A 22,683-nucleotide genomic window follows, 5' to 3' on the forward strand; every position below is an offset into this window, starting at 1 on the left:
GTAATGCAAATTTTAGACTAGAAACAATTCAGATCATATGTTTACATCTAGGAAACAGAAACAGTTTGATGTCAGGATGAGGCCCTTAAAAAATCATCATCAGGACAATGAGAAGTGCACTCTGGGGAAGGCCTCCGGGGAGCGTCTAGAACACCTCCACAAAACTAACCCAACATGGGAGCAGCTACCTGTGTCCTGCTCAGAAAGCTGCTTCCAGAACCTACTCCCAAAGCCACCCACATTGCCACTGCAGTGCTCACTCCACACTCCGGAAGATGGGGCTTGAACCTGGAGCGCGGGCTCAGTCACTGCCTTCGATGCACATGCTTCATGACACCCAGCGCTGGGGACAAGCCCCTGCGTTGTGTCGCAGACACTCATCACACCATGTCTTCACGAGCAGCAAGAAACGGCCTCTGCCTCGTTTCTACCTTCCAGATCTCAGTCTGTCTGATTTGGAGGACTCTAAATCCTATCCAGAGCTCTGGGTGCCAGGGAGTCTGGACATGTAATGCGGAGTCTGTGAGCTTGTGCAGTAGGAAGGCACCTAAGAAGGGTGAGAACAGAGGCTAAGGACCCAACTGGCACAGTAGTTTCTTTTTTCTCTTTCTTTCTTTCTTTTATGATGAATTCCTGCTGAGTTCTGTGGCTCAAGTTATGCAGATTGGTGCATTAATCCTCAGATCAGTTTTCTAGGTGTGCGAAATGGGTTCTGGATGACCTAGTTGAATTTCAGGGAGGAGAGAAGCGGACAACTTCATGCTGCTCCACCATCGTGGTCCCCCCTTTTTTTCTTTTGGAGAGAGAGAGAGAGAGAGAGAGAGAGAGAGAGAGAGAGAGCATGCATGAGCCGGGAAGTGGGGCAGAGGGAGAGAGAGAAAATCTTAAGTCGGTTCCTCAGCACAGAGCCCAACACGTGAGACATGACATGAGCCCAAATCAAGAGTCAGACACTCAACTCACTGAGCCACCCAGGCGTGTCCAGTAATATCTATTTTTAAAGAAAAGCCTATCTGTATGCATTGGCTTATGCTTTCCACTCCCCCCTCCCTTTACTAGTTTCTTTACTTCTCTAAGTGGTCTACAAGGAGCCATGGATATTCTCCCTACTTTTCAATTTTCCTACTGTTATTTCTTTCCAGACAGACTTTGTGGCCCTAGGCAGCTCACACATGGAAGTGGACTGTATGTACAGTATATATACACTATATGAAATAGAGTACACAGTGTGTAAACATTCGCAATATAAACCTTCACTCCACAATGTGTTTTAGACTCCCATCTACCATGACTGCCATCAGGCTTCGAGAATTTGTTGACTGCCGCCCAGTGATTCCATCCAGGTAATGTTCTTCCAGATGCAGATGTCATTCAGTGGTGCGGTGAGGCAGACAGACACCTGGGGTGGGGGTCAAGGGTAGCATTGCTCACCTGGTGCTCTGTGATTGAGAGGCAACAGCTTCCAGAAGTTCCAGTGACATTTCTTTGAGTTTGGGGAAAGTTGTGAAAAACAAAAAAGCCCACAGTGATGGCAAAATCCAAGCAAACACCAACTCCAAACTCCCGAAAGATTGGAAGGGTATTTGGTTTTTGTTTGGGAAGGGCTTCAACAAGAATAAGGAACCTCGGCCTAAATTTTAGCAGGGGCCCCTTTACTCTGCTCAGGATCCAACAAATCACATCTGCCATATGGGAGGTTGAAACAAAGTAGGATTTTCATTCTTCCTCCAAGTTCATAGACAGCCCAAGGCTAACAAGCCCTGGATATGTTTTCTTGTGATAAAGTCACCTTGCTGAGAGATATTGGATGATAATCTACAGCCTCTAACCCAGCCTCCCTTTACCACTGACCATGGGGTCTGGAGAAGTTTAGAAGCTATGACGATGGGTAAGACACTCACACAGCAAGTGGCTTTGAGGTCAGCCTCTTTGGCTTTGTGGTTTTGAGTAAACCCCCATGTTTATTTTAGTATCTTGTTTAGTCAACAGAGATAAGTCCTTTTGCTTCCATAAATTACTGAAGGAGGGAGGGGGAAAGGATGCTGTGCTCCTAGAGTCATCTTTCAGAGAAAGGACAGAGCCTACCCTTCCCTCCCAGAAGCCCATGTGATGAGGAACTGGCAGGAAACAAGGATGAGGTCCAGTATTTCTTGATTTCTGCCTCCCCACAACCCACTGGTCTTTCTGAGTGTGTTTGAGATCCATCCTGCCCACTGTTGGGTTATTTAACTGTGGGTCATTTCCTGGACCAAATGGACACACAGCTCCCTTAGCTGCTGCTAAGGAAGTCAACGGAACAGAGGCAGGGGCTTCAGGCCTGGCCTCAGCCAGCTCACAGCGCCCTTGAGAGCTCAGGTCATGATCTCACGGTTCGTGGGTTCGAGCCCCATGTCGGGCTCTGTACTGACAGCTCAGAGCCTGGAGCCTGCTTCAGATTTTGTATCTCCTCTCTCTGACCCTTCCTTGCTCGTGCTGTCTCTGTCTCTCAAAAATAAATAAACATTTTTAAAAATTAAAAAAAAAACACCTTGGCTGAAGCAGCCTCTGGGAGATCGAGAGACAGCTGTAGGGGTCAGCTCATCCCACCCAGAGTCATGGTAACACCTGCCTGGGATCACCAAGTATGTCCATGATGTCCCGTGGACTCACAGAGCCATTCTGGGGGATGATGATGTTCCCTCCACTTTACTGATGGCTGATGAGTTCCCCCCTTACTTTCCTAACACCTGACACTCCCCTCTTCCTGGAGGGGATAGTGAGTCTGGAAGATAGCAGAGCAGGCATGGCAGTCTCCCATCCTCACTGTGACTCATCCGCAGGAGCCCGTTCCTCCCTGACACCGCACTTACTCATTGTGTATGATTAGTTAGTGCACGAGTGTGGTTTTCTCTACCAGACTGTAAACTCTTGGGTAGAAGAGAACACCGATCATCACCGTACCCCTGGTCCCTGGAGTGCAGCGGACACCACAGAGCCTGCAAAGAGGACTTGTCCCCTTGAACCAAGGACAGCTTCCAGCTAACATGGCCGTGTGGATTCTCCTGTTCCTTTGGTGCACCACATCGACTTCCTGCCGCCCCGTGAGAGAGTCAGAGCACAGATAAACCTAGCACTAAACTCTCCGAAAGCCACCTGTCCTGCATGCAGAGAGATGACTCTGCGTACAACATGGAGCTCAGAGGATGGGGCTTGATCCTTGGCTCTGGCGTTTTCCAGCCGGGTGATCTTTGGAGAGCCCACTTGACCTCTCTGAGCCTCGGTCCCCTGTTCTGTAACAGTGTGTTCATGTTTACCTGGCAAGGGGACCAGGAAATAGATGAGATCACCCGTGTAAAGAAGCCTCCTAAAGCCTGAGGCCCAGCACAGATGTGACAGAGGGCTGCAGGGCCACCTCAGGCCATGGGGCCAGGCTGCTGAGGGACCAACACCCCTGACTTCCCCTTTGCATATTGGATTCGGTCTATGGCTAAGCCCAGATTTCTGCTCGGGCTACACGAACTCTCATCTGCACAGAACATGTCGCCTAAAAGAGCCAGGCTTTGAGGGGCTGGCAAACAATGTGTGCGGGAGTCGGTCAAAGCTGGAGTCCGGAGGAGACAGAGAAGGAAAGACCTTCCCACAACTCGTTCAGGAATCCTGGAAGCCAAGTCAGCTGACGGGTCTGAGCAGAGCCCAGGCAGGGGTCGGCTGCCACATCTGGAGAGCCAGCCCTGCCAGGAGGCCAGCAACTGACCAACAGGCCAGCTGATGTCCACATTGCCCCTCATTAACCTCTTGATCGGGATCTTTCACCTCTGGGAGGTGAAGTCAGGCCACATGGGGAGCTTGGGAAGTCCACCCAAAGAGTTTGCCATTCTTTCCCCAAACCTTTCTGCTTCTCCGCTCAGCCCCACTTCCCTCTAGCACCTGCTTATGCATTTCCCTCCCCTACCCGCTCCTGGGCCAAAACCTACCAAGAGAGACCCCTCAGGGCCTGGAAGCTGGGTGTGTGACCTGGTGCCGGCGATGAAGGGCTTCTCCATCCTCAAAACAGTTTTATAGATGGCTTTTACAGAGCACTGCTTGGGTCACTCACTGTATTCAGCAGGTGTTTTTTACATGCACGCTAGCGGAGAATCCATGATCAAAATTCTGCCTGCTGAAAACAGCAGAGCTGCTGTGGGAGATGAGTGTGGGTTCAGAGCCCCGGCTGAGCTCTTCACAGACTGTGACAGGGTGCCAGAGCGATCTCTCCAAGGTGATGCTTCAGCCACGGGATGGGTGCCCAAGAGAGTTCCAGGCTCTCAGAAGGTCATTTGTTGCCTATGATTGTGCCAGTTCCTCTCTCTTCTTATGACTTCATCCCTACTGTTATTTACTCTCCGGGACTCAGTCACATTATCCAAGTCACTGGGCAGGCCCAGACAGCCTGTGGTTTTTCTGAAAACTCAGAGCTCCCGGAGGACCTGTTTGCACAGACAGACAGACAGACCCACCCTGTTCACAGCACTTCCTTTCAGACTGGTTAGACAGCGAGGTTCCCACTGGCCCCCACACCCTCCACCTTGATCCCAGCTCTGGCCACATCTTCGCTTCGAAAATTTCCCTCACCTCGAATGTCTTCCCCACCTATTTCCTTCCCAGATTCTGGACATCCGCCCCTTAACTTGACCCCACTGACCCTTTATTCAGATCACCGTTTCAGCACATAAAGAGCAAAGGGACACCGGCATGGCTCAGTTGGTTAAATGTCCGACTCTTGATTTCAGCTCAGGTCATGATCTCATGGTTCATACAAAACTATGTACTGTTTTCTATGGACTCTTCCCTTGGAACTCCAATAGCATCGACTGAGTGCTCAGAACCTGTGGAAGGTCCCCAAACACCCACATATCACAAACAGCCCCCATGATGGTTACCTGCCTGTGTCCCCTCCCTCTCCCAAGGAATGGCAGCCTTCTTCCTTATGTCTGAAGCCGTAGGGCAAGCCTGTCCTTGGCTTGGACACCTCCCCCTCAGCCTCAGCCCTTTCTCCCAGTGTCCCCTGTCCTCTCCAACCACCTTCCCCAACACCTAGCTCCGGTGTCTCTATGTCCCACATAAGTGATGCCAGTTGCCTCCTGGCCAGTCTCTGTACTTCAATCAGACTGTCCTCAACTTCATCGCCCATATTGCCACTGGCAAAGATCTTTCTAAAATAAAAATTACACTATGTCGTTAATCTTCTTAAAAAATGCTACCAAGATTCCCTGCCCCCTCATGAATGGTTCTCAACCTCTCAAACACAATGCCCCCTTTATGTATAACGAATGTTTTGCAATGTTCCTACTGCTCTTCTGAAATAAAATCTGCACGTAACATAATCCACGTACACATAATTCTGAAATAGCAACGTAATGCAGTGACTATAATCTAAAAGGAAAAGCAATTGATTATAAAATAAGACATCTTTCAAAATGTTTTTTAGTTTATTTTTTGAGAGAGAGAGAGAGAGAGAGAGAGAGAGAGACCGTGTAGGGGAGGAGCAGAGAGAGAGCAGGCTCCACACTGTCAGTGAAGAGAGCCCAATGTGGGGCTCAAACCCACAAACCATGAGGTCATGACTTGAGCCGAAACCCAGAGTTGGATGCTTAACCTACTGAGCCACCCAGGCACCCCAAAATGTAGGGTCTGGACACCCCGGCACTCTTGCCTTACCTCACCTTCATTTAGCTGTACACGCCCACCTGCCCCCACCCCTGCTCAACTTCACATCCCAAAAGCACTTCCTCCCCCACCTGCTTGTGCTTCAAAACTTCCTTACAACCCGTCCCTCCCTGGCAAAGCTAAGTTCCCTCCACAAGCGCCCTGTGCTCTGGTCATCATAGTGGCTATTCATTTCTTGCCCCATACACTTAATTATCACAGTTTTTTAAAAAATCTAAAACACTTGTGAAAGTGTGTAAACCAACCAAATGTAGGGAAAAAATATATAAGGAGCCCCTCCTTGTCCATTCTGTCATTTCAACAATGGTCAACATTTGTGTCCACTGGTTTTACATTAGATATTCTCTTATTTCTTCTTCTGACTGCTTGAACCTAACACATGACACATCAAATACTTCCTTATGCCTCTTGAGAAGGAAATCCTAAAAAATGGATAACAGAAGACACTCCTATCAAGAAATTCAAAGGTTTCTGGAACTCTGTGCCAGAAACTGGGAGCAAAGACTTCATGTAGTTCTTATTACACCACAGCTGGCATTCTGCTGTAAAGAACTAATTGTTTTTTTTTAAATCGCCCTTTTACTTTCCCCACTAGTCTTTTCATCGCTCATCAAGGAAAGGACATCCGAGGAAATCACCCCGGGCAGCTGGCAAGAGTTTACTTTGATTCTAGTGTGAAGGCACCTCGGAGGTGAGGAGACCTTCCTAAATCTTAATTTTCAAACATTTCACTAAAGTTAGAATGATAAATGAAAAAAAGGGGGAGATGACAATTTGTAGTCATAATAATGGTAACAATAATAATTGTTAATCAATTTTTAAAAAAAAAACTTGCAAGAAAATACACCAAACTTAATGATGGGTTTGGTTTTTTTTTGAGTAGTTGAGATCATTGGTATTTTATTTTTTCTTTTTCTCGGTTTTCCAGATTTTCTCTAAAGAACATCTGTTACTTTTATAATCATCAGTAAATATAGAATGTTATTAAATCGTCAAAGAAATGTAAGAAACACCGTGAGTGGAGAGTTTCAATTTGTTCAAAAAGCTTACCCTTCCTGAGACTCAGTTTTCCTCTCAGTAAAACTGTGAATTTGGCCAAAATGGTTTCTGCCTTCCCAAATGTGATTTTAACAAAAAGAAAAGGGAAAAACAAAGAACAGTCACTTGGACGTTATTTTCCAGTTTTGGGAAACTGGAAACCACCATAGTTGAAAGCAGAAACTTGGGTAATTTTGAAATAGTTGATCTTGGGCAATTTTTTAAAGTGTATTTATTTAGAGAGAGAGTGCAGGAGGGGCAGAGACAGAAGGAGAGTGACAGAATCCTAAGCAGGCTTCACCTGTAAGTGCAGAGTCCAACGTGGGGCTCAATGCATGACTCAGTGCAAGACCCAATTCGGAGTTCGAACTAATGAACTGTGAGATCATGACCTGAGCCAAAATCAAAAGTCCAACACTTAACCTACTGAGCCACCCAGGTGCCCCAGATCTTAGGCAATTTTAAATACTCCTCTGGCAATCAGTTGCCTTATCCTTTAAATAAAATAATTGACTGGGGCACCTGGGAGGCTCAGTCAGTTTAGCATCTGACTCGTGGTTGCAGCCAGGGTCATGATCTTGCAACTCTTGGGTGAGAGCCCCATGTCAGGCTCTGCACTGACAGTGAGGAGCTTGCTTGGAACTCTCCATCTCTCTCTCTTTCTGCCTCGTTCCTACTTATACTCTCTCTCTGTCTCAAATGTAAATAAATAAACATTAAAATTAATTAATTAATTAATGTAAATAATTGATCTCAAGTTCTAGAACATAACAAGCACTCAAAATATGATTGATATTATTTTAGGTTCATCAGCTAATATATATTCAAATGTCTTCTCTTAGTCACTTTTGATATAGTCAACTCTTGATTATCCTCCATGGAAAGAAAAGGGAGCCATGGCATCTATAAAGCAGATGCACACTGTCTTACCTTAATGGACGATCAAACTGGAAGTAGCTTTAAAGGTCATTCTGATCCAGTTACATGAATACGATGTAGGCCAGAGAGGTGACATGTCTGGCCTGAAGCATGGAACTATCCACACTTCCTGATTCTCAGTTCCAGGCTCTTCGCTCTGACCCAAACATACACTACGGTAAACTCCTGTTGGGGCTGGCCCCACTGTCCGGGCACTCTTCCCATGTGCTCCACAGGCTCTGATGACACCCCCAGCTCCAATATCCAGTACGGGGATGTGTGTCCTCCTCCCCACAGGATGGCTTAGGCAACGGGACCCTTGACTCGACTTGTCTGTGACAAGACCAGTGCCTGCCCCAGATCAGCTTTAAGGGGAAAACTTAGTGAAGTTGCCAGTCGATGACTTTATTAAGCTTCTAGTAAAAATGAGAAGAAACAAAAGACAGGCTCCCGACCCTCCAAAAAACATGTGTGAAAATGATGTGGTTCTTGGAATAAGTCCTAACCTCAGTTTTTGTAGTTGTGGTGTGACTAGATAGGCGTCTAAGGGCTTGCCTTCCCCAGAAATATTCCTCTACCAACTCAATGGTTTCAGTATTAGAATCTTGTCCTTCGAATGAAAGGCTTATCTTCGGGACCTTGATATATTACTTGAAAATGGACGATTCTGATTCTACGGAAACACCCACGGCAAAGGCAGAGCAGGGGTAGATCTTGGGGCTATCACCAGGATCTGGTTTAGAAGCCAGGCCATGGCACAGACATGACAAGATGGACAGTGAATGCACAGAACCCAATCTCACAAGAGACTAACCTGATAATGTTTGATGGACAGTGGAGGATGTGCTTTTCTGTACAGGAAGGAGTGTTGCTGCCAACCATTTAAGGTGCCCACTTTACAAGACCAAGAACCTCTCAAGCATGAAATAAGAGCAAGTAGAGGTGGGCGGGAATTCTCGATGCTTCTCCATGCGCATTCAGAGCTCCACCTGCCCACCAGTATTTTCCCTCATCTAGTACCGCACCCACACGGTCACATTCCTGCTCTTGCGTTTTCTGACCTTCAGGCAGAATTCCTCCATATCTGTTAACCACCTTTTTAACAAGGCACATTATAATCAAGTTTTTTCTGGAATACAGAAACACAATATATTACAATTAAGTACTGTCAGTCACCTCATTTAAGTGTGATTAATCATAGTGATACCATCAGGTAAGACTACACCCTACTACTAAATGGTTGGGTTTAGATGTTCCTAAATCTTGCCCAACACTGGATATTTTTCATATCTAGAGCTGCTCACTTCATGCATCTTTTAGCTTAAAAATACACATGTTGGGGCACCTGACTGGTTCAGTTGGTAGAGCATGCGACTCTTGAATTCTGGGTTGTGACTTTGGGCTTCACGTTGGGAGTAGAGATCATTTAAGAAAATAAAACAAATCAAAATTTAAAAATACACATACTTATTACAACGTTCAGATAACATTAACAAAAAAATTGAAATCACCGATGATGTCATCACTCAGAGATAGATAATCATGCAGAATATTCCAGATCTACACAAAATAAGATTTAATAAGATGAATGATATTTTGATACCCTTTTTTATCCAGCTTACTGAGACCCAGTTGACATATAATGTTGTATTACTTTAAGGTATCCATCACAGTGATTTAATACATGTATATAGGGGGAGATGATTACTACAATAAGTTTAGTTATCATCTATCACTTCATATAGTTGCAAATTTTTTTACTCATGATGAGAACTTTTAAGATCTACATCTTAGCACCCTTCAAATATACAATACAATATTATTACCTACAATTACCATGAGTACATGGCATTTCTAGAATTTATTTATCTGGAAATTTGTACATTTTGACTCCTTTCACCCATTTCTCCCATCCTCCTGACTCTGACTCTGGCAGCCACCATTCTGTTCTCTTTTTCTGTGCTTTTGGGTTTTTTTATATTCCAAATATAAATGAGATCATACAGTACTTGTTTTTTATCTGACTTATTTCACTTAGCACAATGCCCTCAAAGCCTATCCATGTTGTAGCAAATAGCAAGTTTTCCTTCTTTTATGCTTATGCCTGAATACACACACATGTACATATATACAACATCTTCCCTATCCATTCAGTCCATCAATGAACACTTAGACTGTTTCTGTCTTGGGCGTTGCAAATAATGTTACAATGAACATGAGGTGGAGCTATCTGTTTGAGATAGGGATTTCACTTTCTTTGGATAAATACGCAGAAGTGGAATTCCTGGTAGTTCTAATTTTTTGAGGAATCTCTATACTGTTTTTCACAATGGCTGCACCAGTTTGGATTCCCACCAACAGTACATAGAGATTCCCATTTCTCCACCTCTTCACCAACACTTCTTTTCTCTTGCCTTTTTGATACTAGACATTCTAATAGGGGTGAGGTGATAACTCATTGTGGTGTCAGTTTGCATTTCCCTGATGATTAGTGACAGGGAGTCCTCCTCATGAGCCTGTTTGCCATCCATACGCCATCTTTGAGGAGAAAACGTCTAGTCCGATTCTCTGCCCATTTTTTAATCAGATTGTTTGCTATTGAGTTGTAAGAGCTATTTACGTATTTTGGACATTAACTCCTTTTCAGATATATGATTGGCAAACATTTATCCTACCCCACAGGTGGCCTCTTTATTTCGTTGCTCTCCTTGGCTGTGCAAAGGCTTTTAGTTTGATGGAGTCCCATTTATTTTTGTTTCTGTTCACTTTCCTTTTGGTATCAAATCCAAAAACTTATTGCTAATATTGATTGTAAGGAATTTACTCTTTATTGTTTTCTTCTAGGAGATTTATGGTTTCAGGTCTTACCTTCAAATCTTAAACCAATTTTGAGTTGATTTTTGTGTATAAAATAGTTTAATCTTTTGCACGTTGCATTTTGCCCAACACCACTTACTAAAGAGACTATCCTCCCCTCCATTGTATATTTTGGGAATTTTTTTTTTTGGCCATAAACTAATTGACTTCATAGATGTGGGCTTATTTCTGTGCTCACTATACTGTTCTTTGAGATATGTGTCTTTTTTATGACAATATCATACTGCTTTGGTTACTATAGCTTTATAGTATAATTTGAAATCAGAAAGCATGATGTCCCCACGTTCTCTTTCTCAAGATTGTTTTAGATATTTGGATTCTTTTATGGGATGTTTAGGATTTTAGAATTCTTTGTTCTAGTTCTGTGGAAAAATGCCTTTGCAATTTTTATTTTATTTATTTATTTATTTATTTATTATTTATTTATTTATTTATTTATTTTAAAAAAGAGAGAAAGAGGCAGAAGGAGAGAGAGAGAATCCCAAGCAGGCCCCTGCCTTGGGAATTTTGATAAGGATTTCATTAAATGTGTAGATGGATTTGGACACTATAGACATTTTAACAATATTCTTTCAATCCATGAACACAGAATATCTTCCCATTTATTTGTGTTTTCTTCCATTTCTTTTATCAGTGTCTTCTGGTTTTCAACATACAGGCCTTTAACCTCCTTGGTTAAATTTATTCCTATTTATTGTTTTGATACAATCATAAATAAGATTGTTGTCTTAATTTCTCTGTCCAACTGTTCATTATTAGTATATAGAAATGCAATACATCTTTGTATATTGATTTTGTATCCCGCAATTTCACTGAACTCCTTTATTAGTTCTAACATTTTTTTTTTGGTGGCGTCTTTATGGTTTTCTACATATTGATCACACTATCTGCAAATAAAGTCAGTTTTACTGCTTACTTTCCTGTTTGATGCCTTTTATTTCTTTTCCTTGCCTAATTGCTCTGGATGGGACTTACAGTACATGTTGAATAAAAGTAGTGACAGTGGGCATCCTTGTCTTACTCCTGATCTTAGAGAAAAAGTTTACAGCTTTCTACCTTTCTACCTTGGAATATATGAGTTGTGGGCTTGTCATATAAGGCCTTTATTATACTGAAGTATGTTCCCTTTATACCCACATTATCATGAATGGATGTTGAATTTTGACAAATTCTTAACTACATCTATTAAGATGATTGTATATTTTTATCCTTCAATTTTTTTAATGTTTCATTTATTTTTGAACAGGGGAGGTGCAGAGGGAGATGGGGAGACACGTTCCAAAGCAGGCTCTGCATTGTCAGCACAGAGCCTGATGTGGGGCTCAAACCCATGAGCTGTGAGATCAGACCCAAGCCAAAGTCGGACGCCCAACCGACTGAGCCCCCCAGATGTCCCTCCTTCAATCTGTTAATGTGGCATATTATGTTGATTGATTTGCAGATGTTGAACCATCCTTGTAGCCCGGGAGTAAATCCTACTTGGTCATGGTGTATGATCTGTTTAATGTATTGTTGAATTCAGTTGCTAATATTTTGTTGACTGAAACCTTGTTTCATATAACAGTTTTCTTGAGATAATTCACATACCACACAACTCATCCATTTAAAGTGTTCAATTCAACTAAAACCTTTGTTTAAACTTAATTATTTATTGTGGAATTCCTCCCTCTCAAAATTTATCATTCTACAGAATCGCTTTTAATGGTGGTATGGTATTTCTGTGTATGTCTGTATCATTTTCTAAATCATCCCTCTTGGTTTTTTTTCCACATGAAGATGTTTCCATTCTTTTATTATCATAAGATACTTTGGCCAACATTCTTAGAGCTAACTCTTCATTGACATTCCTGGAGTTGCTGTGACAAAGCATATGCCCATTTTATTTTATTTTTTATTAAAAAAATTTTTTTTTACATTTTTTATTTTTGAAAGACAGAGAGACAGAGCACAAGTGAGGGAGGGGCAGAGAGAGAATGAGACACAGAATCTGAAGCAGGCCCCAGGTTTTAAGCTATCAGCACAGAGCCCGATGTGGGGCTTGAACACACAATCCATGAGATCATGACCTGAGCTGAAGTGGGACACTTAATGGACTGAGCCACCCAGGTGCCCCGATATGCCCATTTTAAAGATACTAATACTTATCACCAAAGTGTTCTCAAACAAGTTGACCAGTGCGTATAAACTTTCACACATGTATGAAGATATTTCACCATTGCATTTTGATTCTTATTTACTTTTACCTTCAGAGGGGGCTTATCTGAGTGGAGGGTCTGGAAGGTTAGGGATGGACAGATCTCAGGTTCATCCAACAGCAGTGTGCACCACGGTGGTTAGTCTGGTCAGAAGACAGTGGTGGTTCCCAGAGGGAATCAAACATCCATAGGAAAAAAAATTACAATGGGAAAGGGTATTGAGGAGATGTGGAGTACAGGAAGTAGCCACAGCACAGGAAGTACATTACAGGAAGTAACCAGGGTACAAGAAGTACCCACACCTGAGCGACCCAGTGGAGGTTTTGATGGAGGTCACCTTCTGTGGCTGGGGAGGAGGAGGGATGCTAACGCAGGGAACAACGGACCAGGATCCTCAAGCCACCTGCTGAAAACTCTGCTGTGCTGAGTTTTGGTGCCAATAGTATCTTTTAGCCTCTGGGCCACTTCCTGAAAATGGATCTCAGCTGGTGAGAACACTTGACTGTTTTTCTTCTACTGAGTGCTCAGCAAGCTGTTTCTACTTTCATCTAGACCTCTCACAGACCTGACAACCCCACCCAACAGCAAAAGCCAGTATCAGCCTCAATTAGACCAACAAACTCTCATTCGATACATTTGTTTACGAAGACATTCAAGGCCCGCTGAACCATGGTATAAAGAAACCACCTACCAAAGGGACTATTCTCTGCCATTTTACAAGATTGGTAAGTCATGTCAACTGCTCTTATTCTCTGAGATCAACCCTGCCTCGGATGAACTACTTCCGTGGGCTTACAGCCCTCAGGGATGTGTATGGGACCAGTCAAGTTGGGGGACTGTGTGTGTGTGTGTGTGTGTGTGTGTGTGTGTGTGTGTCAAAGTGCAGGAAGAAGAATTTAAAGGCTGGCCCAAGGGCTGTTTCTGCCTCTCCTCATTTTCCAGCTCCCTATAGAATTCAAAGATAAAAATGCAGAAATGTCGTCTGACTTTGACTCAGGTCATGACCACATGGTTTGTGAATTCAGGGCTCTGTGCTGATGGTACAGAGCCTCTCTGGGACTTTGTCTCTCCTCTCTGCCCCTCTGCCACGTGTGTGCGTGTGTGCATGTGTGTGTGTGTGTGCATGTGTGTGCACGTGTGTGTGCATATGTGTGCACTCTCTCCCTCAAATTAATTAATTTAATAAAAAAAGAAAAGAAAAGAAATGCACAAATCTCCTTGCTGGGAAGCAGGCTCAAGGGTGACTACACACTGAGTCCCTTGTCACTTAACAAATTCCTTATTGTGCCTAAATATATTGTTGAAGACATTTTTTCTTTCTTATTCTCCCATTTTACTTTGTTAAGTGTTTTCTTTATTTTTGAAAAAAAGGGCATGAGTCGGGGAGGGGCAATGAGGGGGGTGGACAGAGGATCTGCGGGCTCCACAATGACAGCCATGAGCCCAATTGGGGCTTGAACCCATGAGCCACGAGATCATGACCTGAGCTGAAGTTGGGCATTTAACCACCTGAACTACCTTGATGCCCCCTTATTCTCCCATTTTATTTATTTATTTTTTTTGTTTGTTTTTTAATTTATTTTTGAGAGACAGAGAGAGACAGCATGAGCAGGGTAGGGTCAGAGAGAGAGGGAGACACAGAATCCGAAGCAGCTCCAGGCTCTTGCGCTGACAGACGCAGAGCTTGAACCCACGAACGGTGAGATAATGACCTGAGCTGAAGCTGGGAGTCGAACACTTAACCGACTGAGCCACCCAGGTGCCCCTATTCTCCTATTTTAAATGGCTTTATGACAATGTGACATTTGGAGGCATGTTTCAAAAATTCTAAGTTCCCTCTACATTGCAACATGTGTGGATATGAAGGGCGAAGCCCTCCCCCAGATGTGATGGAGGGTACACACGGGGACACAGTGTAGACATTACTTGGGTTCCTGTCATCACAGATGCCTTCAATTTTAGCGAGTGGAAGGAGTCGCTATATTGACAGGCTATGTAAGTGACTACACCCCACTATTTCTGGGACTCTTAGCCTGTGGAAGGCACGTATCTTGTCCTCATAACAGCACTCTTAGGTAAGTGCTATTATTCCCTCATTTTCCAAGACCATTAATGACCCAGCCCCAGATCACCATGCAGGAGGTAGGAGAGGCGGAACTCAGTCCCAGGCCCTTCGAGACATAGAATTCAGGTAGAGGCCAAGCTCTGTGCTTGACTCGTAACCCACATGGCCTCTGTCACAGCCGGGTATCACCTGCACTAATGTTATTTAATAGTTTTCTTTAAAGTGAGTCACTTTCTCCTTGCTCAAGACAGAATAAGAAACCAAGTAGGAGGATGGTGTGGGGAGGGCCTGGGGGTGAGAAGGGTCTTCCCTTTCTCCTGTTCTTCCCTGAGAGGAGTTGCTGGGCCGCACGAGCGCGCAGGGCTCAGGTTCCCGGGGAACAGCGGGCAATGGCGGCCAGGACGGTGGGCGGCACACAGGACCAGGCAATCCACCTGCAGGCAGCGGAGCCGCGGGGAGGGGCCAGCAGATGAGGCCAATGGGCCACACGTGGACAGGAGGCATCTGGCGTAGGAGGTTCCCAGGGGCACAAAGCTGGGGTCTGGGAGATGAGAGACGAATGGAGACTGAGAGGGGTGGGAAATGAAGAGAAAGGGAGGCTGGGGGCTAGATAAGCCCTAGGAAAGGAGGTGCCAGGAAGGAGTGTGGGACGGTAGAAGTTGGACTCCCCCAGGAGGCCCCGGGAGGGTTGTATTAACAGAACCTGGGGTGGGGGTGCAGGTGAGGGCTGAGGATGAGGCCTGGGGGTGGGGACAGAAGCCACCAGGGGCTGAGTAGCTGGAGAGGAGAGGGGGTCAGGAGGGGGACTGGCTCTGTGGCTTGCCCTTTTGCGAGAACTTCCTTTGCTGGGGGGGGCGGGGGGGTGTCCAGGCGGGTCTGCAGTTACCAAAGCAGCAAACCCTCTGCTGTGAAGGAATCCGGTTAGACAGAAAGGCACAAAAGAATTTCTCCCTGGCTTGTTTTCAGTGATGATTCTTTAAAACAATTTTTTTATGTTTTTATTTAATTTTGAGAGAGAGAAACACACACACACAGAGTGTGAGCAGGGGACGGGCAGAGAGAGAGGGAGACACAGAATCTGAAACAGGACCCAGGCTCTGAGCTGTCAGCACAGAGCCTGACATGGGGCTGGAACTCACGAATAGTGAGATCATGACCTGAGCCAAAGTCGGATACTCAACCGACTAAGCCACCCAAGTGCCCCAAGATGAGGATTCTTAATTCTTCCCCACCCTACAGAACTGCGGGGTTGCTTAGCAACGCAGTTCAAGATCTAGCATGTCCTGTGTCCCTAGCACCATTCTGGGTGCCCCGTGAGGAGGTGAGCGCCAAGCCCAGGCTCTGACCTCAGCCATGGGGAGCTCCCCGTCTGATCTGGAAGATGAAGCCACAGAGAAGGATTAAGAAGGACCTCGCTGAGCGGGAGCTGAGAGGCGGGGTCTAGAACATGCTGGGCCCTGATGGATGAGGTCCGAGGCAGAGAGGGAATGGGGCATGCCGTGGGCAGGGACACCGCAGCCGGGACATGGAGGGGGGTGGTGAGGCTCATGGAAGGTGGTAGCAGACAGGACTCCATCCAGGATGCTGGCCCCCTGGGCCAGGCAGGTGGACTTAGTGAGAGAGGATCCAAGATGGGCAGGACTCAGGCCTTGGGGGGCTGCGGGCTCGCACACTCAAGCTCGAAGGCATTGGGTAAGACACTCAACTTCTCTGAACCTCGCTTCTCTGAAGTAGTAGTTTATGATTTAAAGTGTCTGTCATGTGCCCAGAACTGTGCTAAGTGACACACACACACACACGCACGCACGCACGCGTGTGTACTCGTGGCTGCAGTGAGTCCTAGCCCCCCCAGGAAGTAGCTATTACTATTTTGCTCCACATAGCAGAAGAGAACATCCAACCTTACAGACTTTAAGAACTTACTGGAGCAGCTGGGGGTCGTCGATCCAGGCCCTCCACACAGGTCGGGCTCCCAACCCTTGCTCCTGAATTGAACCGAGGAGGCTTTGCGGGAAGTGGGAAGAAGCAGGTGGCGTAGCACTTGGAGCAAGGAAGGACAGCATCAGGGGAGAACTCACGAGAAATTAAAGCCGTTGCACAGCCGTCAACTTCCACCGCAGGGTTGCTGGCGTGGCGGATGGAAATAAGGAGTTTTGGCCTAAGAGGTGTCAAGCTGGGACCTGTAGGCAACTGGAAAAAAGGTGCTGGGAAGTGCAGCAGAAAAGGAACAGGGTTGGACAGTCCCCTGCCCAGTGACGTTTGAGGCCTGACCAATTTAAGAGATAATGTATGCCAAACTAGTCACTGCTCCATTCACTGAGCCACTGATCAAGTGCATATTAGTTACCTATCAGGAAAGAATGTCTCATTCGAAAGCCTCGTGGCTTCTAAGATAAAGGGTCCTGATTTTCACCATTAAGCTGGGCAGTTCTGGCTCAGGGCCCTCAAGGAATCAGTCAGATGCCAGGGAGCACCACATCATCTGAAGGCTTGACTGGGGCTGGACAGTCCACCTCCGAGGTGGCCCATTTACATGCTTGTCACTCACATGCAGGCTGGTGACGGCCTCACCTTTCCAAGTGGGTCCCCTCCCACGAGTGCCAAGTGTCCTGAAGGCATTGCACTTAGCTTCCCCACCTAGACTGGGCACCCTGACTTGAAGGGGAAGATTGCAGTGCCTTTTAGGACCCAGGGGCAGAAGCCACACACCGTCACTTCTCAAGGATCCTACCAAGGCCGTGTGCTAGGAGATTACATAAGGCACGGGTCCCAGGGGTGAGAATCACTGGGGTCATCGTGGAAACTGGCAGCCAAACGTAGCCTTTGTGAACCAGCTGCTGTGCCGTCTGCTGGGGGTACAGTGACCAGGATAGAGAGGGTAGAAGGACACCTGCTCCCGTGTGACACTCTCAGGGGCAGATAGTGCACGACCAAGTACATTTTTTAAACACCATAGACCATAGCGCTGCTTCCAGGGAAATAGGCAGGGTGAGAAGTATAGCACAGTCAGGGAAAACCTCCATGTGATTTGAGCTGAGCTCTGGAACACAGGAATGAATCACATAAAGAGCATTTTGGGAGAAAAGGACAAACAGCAAGTCCAAAAGCCTGAAAGCAGGAAAGGCCCAGGCTTGTTTGAGGCACAGAAAAGAATCCAGTGGAGCTAGTGTATGGTCGGCAAGGGTGCATGTGGTAAGGTGCCTGGATTCCAGTCTCAAAATAGAGGGAGGACCTGAAAGGATTCGAGAGGAGGAGGGACCAATCATTTGTATTTTTAAAGGATCACTCTGGCTGCTGTTAAGACCCTGTTTGGAGTGCCGACCAGTAAGGAAGCTATTGCCTAGTTAAGAACAGAGATGATGGTGCCTTGGACCAGCGAGGAAGATGAAAAAGAATGAATGGATTCCAGAGATGTTTTGGAGGTGACATCAGCCAGACTTGATGACTTGCTGTCGAGAGCGTTTTCATTCAGTCATCTGTATTTTTTCAGTAAATGATTTGAGAGGAGACTTGTATGCCAGGCAGGGCACAAGGTGTTGGCAATACCACCTCAGGTGAAAACAGACACAAAGTTTCTACATGCAGGAAGCTTCAATGGGGGACGAGAATTGAAAGAAGCATAACATCTCAGCTGCTATAAATACGATAAAGCAGGATTTATGTGGTGCTATAGGAACGCTAAATGGGTCAGAAAAGGGTTCCCTGAGGAAATGATGAGCTAAAAGTTCACTGAGCAAGGAGCAGGGGAAGAGCTTCACAGCGAGCACAGAGTGTGCAAAGGCCCTGTGGTAGGAACATGACATGTTTGAGAAACTAATATAAATAAATAAGGTGCTAAAGCACCGAAATCAGGAAGGGTGGAGCAGGATGTAGCTAGAGAGATGTAAAGATAGGAACAAGGGGAAAGTTTACAGGACATTTTCAGCTCTGGCACCTCTGGCCTGAGATTAATGGGGAACCACCAAAAAGTTTTAAGGAGGATGGTGATGCCATGATTAAATGTGCATTTTGAGGGGCGCCTGGAGGCTCGGTTAAGCATCCGACCTCGGCTCAGGTCATGATCTCACAGTTCATGAGTTAGAGCCCCATATCGGGCTCTGTGCTGACAGCTCAGAGCCTGGAGCCTGCTTCTGCTTCTGTATCTCCCTGTCTTTCTGCTCCTTTCCTGCTTGTTCTCTGTCTCTTTCTCAAAATAAAATAAAAGACATGAAAAAAAATTTTTTAAGTGTATTTATTAAAGATTGCTCTCTGGAGAAGGAAAGGGGGACTGAGTGGGGAGTCAAGTGGGGCAGAGATTGAATATGCTGAGTTAGGACCGCCCCCTCCTGCCCCCCTCCCACCACCCTCGCTCCCACCAGTAGTTAGACTAAAGGTTCTTCCCTCAGTGACCTCACTTTTGGCAAGCCAGATGCCCAGAATATATCCATACCAATTACATCAGGATCTCCTGGTGTGGGAGTGGGATGGTCCCAGGCATCAGCGATTTAAACTCTGCCCCCCATTAGTCCACCATGCTGCCAAGTTTAGGAACCAGTGGTTTAGGCAGGTGATGAAGACAATTGGATGGACTGGTGAGACGCTTAGGTGGAGATTATTTTGTAAACAACAACCAGGGCAGGCGACAGGCGGGTCTGCAAGAGACCTAAGGGGGAGAGGTCCCAGATCTGAGCACTGAGCAAGAACACAGCAGGCGCAGAATCAAGAGACTGACTCCTGGAAGGAGTCTTTGGAGGAAGGGCTTCTCGGAGAGTAAGACCGATATTAAGTGGTTTATCAAGATGTGGGTTTTTGTTGTTGTGTTGTTTTTATCTTAACCATTTGACCAGTCTTTGTGATCAGATTTTAAGGGCTGGGCATAGGTCTAGATTAGCACTGATTTGCATCACTGTTCAGTTCTTATTTCTTTGGGAATTGTTGAAAAACAAATTAAATATAGATCATGATAGATCACAGTTCAAGAAGTCCCTCCTCCTGGGGATGCCATGGGAGCTCAGTTGGTTGAGTGTCCGACTTTGGCTCAGGTCATGATCTCCTGGTTCGTGAGTTCGAGCCCCGCGTCGGGCTCTGTGCTGACAGCTAGCTAGCTCAGAGCCTGAAGCCTGCTTCAGATTCTGTCTCCCTCTCTACCCTTTCCCCACTCATGCTCTGTGTCTCTCTGTCTCAAAAATAAATAACTGTTTCAGATAAATTTAAAAATTAAAGTTCTTCTCTTCCTCAGTAACAAATTCTTTCTCAGCACATAGGGGCTCGTTCATTTATTTAGGAAACATTGATTAAGCATGGACCGTGCAAGACATGGTGTATGATGTACAGACTCCATCCTCAGAGAACTTCAGCCTGGGAGTCTGAGACGGTCTGAGACAGTCATGTATTGCTCACCCTGGCGCCAAATAATTAAAAGAACTCATTCTTCAAAAAGAAAATATCTGCCCTTCACAGCGGTGTGACCGTTAGACTCTCTGACCTTCAGATTTCTCATCTGTAAAAAGGACAACAATAGAATCTGCCTAACAGAACAGGGATATCCATACAAGGAATTTAGCATTGTGCTTGTATGTAACATTAGTGAACCTTCAAAAGAAAGTTAGCTGTTATCTTATGGATCAACAAATAAGCACGTGCCATAATAAATGATCGTAAGTGAAAAAGAAACCCTAATGCAATGGAATTGTATTTTATCCTGAGATTAAGTTCCAAAACTAGTACGTCAAGAAGTTATTATGCATACTCAAAGTTATCCTTGGAAATCTCTTTAAACTATTCAAAGTGATAATATTAAATGATACGAAATTATTCTTGTAGTTGGAATAAATGAGATTCAGTAAGTTGGTTAAATTTTCTGTGTAGTTCTCACTTGTTTCATTTTTCAATGATGACTTTGGAAGAAGTCACCCCACAAACACATATGAACAAGAGTCTCACTTTATCAAAGAGTAAGGAAGTCCCCAAAATCATTTCACATGTCATTTCCACAGTACTCCCCACCCCCAAATCTGCACAGCATATTTCGGGCTTGAGAGCACCTGCTGACCGTGGGCACGCAGACTCCCTCCATGCAATGGCAGAAGGGATCCCTGAAGGCGTGTTGTGTGTTCCTGGAACATTTATTGTCAAAGTGACCCAGTTAAACGAGCATGTCATTCAGCTCCATGGCTGGTGGGATTCTCCATGCTTCTAAACTGCTTACATACATTTTAACCCTCAAGAAGGTCAGCGCTGCTATTTTAACCCCACGAGCCTTGGGAGGTCGAATGGTTACTTAGTACAGACAGGTACACACTATGAATTACATTTAAAGAATCCTACAGGGATGGCATTTCCAGTCCTACTCCTCGGTTCAATGAAATGTTACCCATTCGTAATACCAAGAAAGGTTGGTATCTTTCAGTGCTGTCAGAGTATGCTGGAAGGTGCAATGGAGCAGTGAAGAGATCAGGGACTTGGGAGCCAGATATTCCTGGGCCAAGTCCCCTCACTAGCCCATATACTTGGGCAAGTTCATAATCTATTTGAGAGGGTGACGCCTTCAGTGGGCCTCTGAGGACTACTGTGGACATTACTGTAAGCGAAACGGTGCGCACTACCCGTCATATGGCAGTGCTGTGACACTATGGCTGTAACACCCTGCTCTTTGGTTCATCTAGGTGGATGCTGTGATTGATGCATTTAACCCCAAACCCTCCATGCACCCTCAGGTCCAGACAAGCAGAACTGTTAGTGATTGCAGACAAGGTTACAAAGGAAACCCCAGTGCGTGTGAATCGAGGGATGGTACCAATGGAAGTTTGATACGAATATACAGAGTGGCCCGTTTACAGTGTAGGGCTTAAAGGTTTGGGGGGGTCTAAAATTAGGATGTCAAAATGCAAATGTATATGACTGATTTAATTTTATTTACATGTGGGCATAATTCAATGAGAGGCCTCTAGATCTCAGAATGAAATGCAGAAAATAACCTTTTGACTAAGTCCTTTTCTCCCCAAATCTTTTAAATATATTCCTTTCTCTTCAATCCTCTAAATTATTTTGTTATCGCTTACAACTGTGGTTGACACTTTTTGGGGCGCCTGGGTGGCTCAGTTGGTTGAGCATCTGACTTCAGCTCAGGCCATGATCTCATGATTGGTGGGTTCACGCCCCACATTGGGCTCTATGCTGACAACTCAGAACCTGGAACCTGTTTCAGATTCTGTGTCTCCCTCGCTCTCTGCCCCTCCCCTGCTCTCTCTCTCTCTCTCTCAAAAACGAATAAACATTAAAAAATTTTTTTTAAATTGTTGTTGACACTATTTTTAAATTTATGAGTGAACGGTCTTAAAATAAATCACTGATTTGTTTTAAATTCCAGATTGGAACAAGAAATTAGCCACAGTTTCATCGAACCCTGGACCACTCAATTGTCTGCCAGAGCTCGATGGTTGTGAAGAGAGGCAGCTTTGAAAGGAAACCTTTTAAATTTAAAACAACCATGGCATTCGAACAAAACAGCATTTGGAATTCTTAGGTTCTTTTAGATTAAAATAATGATAACAGGATTACTTTCGACTGAAGTGTGTAAGTATCCGGATGGCTACAATCCTGAAACATTTACATGCCGCCAAGAGTTTCCAGATTGAGGTGATCAGTCCACGGCAGGGAATCAAGAGTCAAGTTTAAGAGAATTTATCATCTGTTCTCACCTCAGTTCTACCACCGGTCTTGGTGCTGGTACTGGTGAACCATCTGACATTTAAGCCAAAGTTTACACAGGGGGCCAGTTAAGAATATAACCAGTTCAATAATTGCACTAATAGAAAAAAAAAAAAAAAAGAATCTGGAAAGTAGCCAGAAAGGTGGACTGCTAGCATCCAGACACTAAAGTGCTCTGGATGTAGAAACCCAGATATGGCATAGGGCTATAGTGAG

The 22,683-nt window shown here is 45.2% G+C and overlaps 1 protein-coding gene across 5 annotated transcripts in view; it reads left to right on the plus strand.

Annotated features, from left to right (window-relative positions):
• The window catches only part of C3H1orf100 (chromosome 3 C1orf100 homolog), a 29,766-nt gene extending 7,450 nt beyond the window's left edge, over window positions 1–22,316 (plus strand). For 4 of the 5 annotated variants that reach the window (XM_029933039.1, XM_029933040.1, XM_029933042.1 and 1 more), the window contains exons 2-5: window positions 1,275–1,343; window positions 6,281–6,376; window positions 13,266–13,438; window positions 22,127–22,316. In XM_029933039.1, coding sequence (XP_029788899.1) covers window positions 1,288–1,343; window positions 6,281–6,376; window positions 13,266–13,438; window positions 22,127–22,218 — 417 coding nt within the window. In that variant the 5' untranslated portion in view covers window positions 1,275–1,287 and the 3' untranslated portion in view covers window positions 22,219–22,316. Of the gene's footprint in view, window positions 1–1,142; window positions 1,186–1,274; window positions 1,344–6,280; window positions 6,377–13,265; window positions 13,439–22,126 lie in introns of all 5 variants that reach the window. The other variant, XM_029933041.1, reaches the window with a different exon arrangement.
• The last annotated feature ends 367 nt before the right edge of the window (window positions 22,317–22,683 follow it).

Source organism: Suricata suricatta, chromosome 3, assembly GCF_006229205.1.
Source record: "Suricata suricatta isolate VVHF042 chromosome 3, meerkat_22Aug2017_6uvM2_HiC, whole genome shotgun sequence".
Taxonomy (NCBI): Eukaryota; Metazoa; Chordata; class Mammalia; order Carnivora; family Herpestidae; genus Suricata; species Suricata suricatta.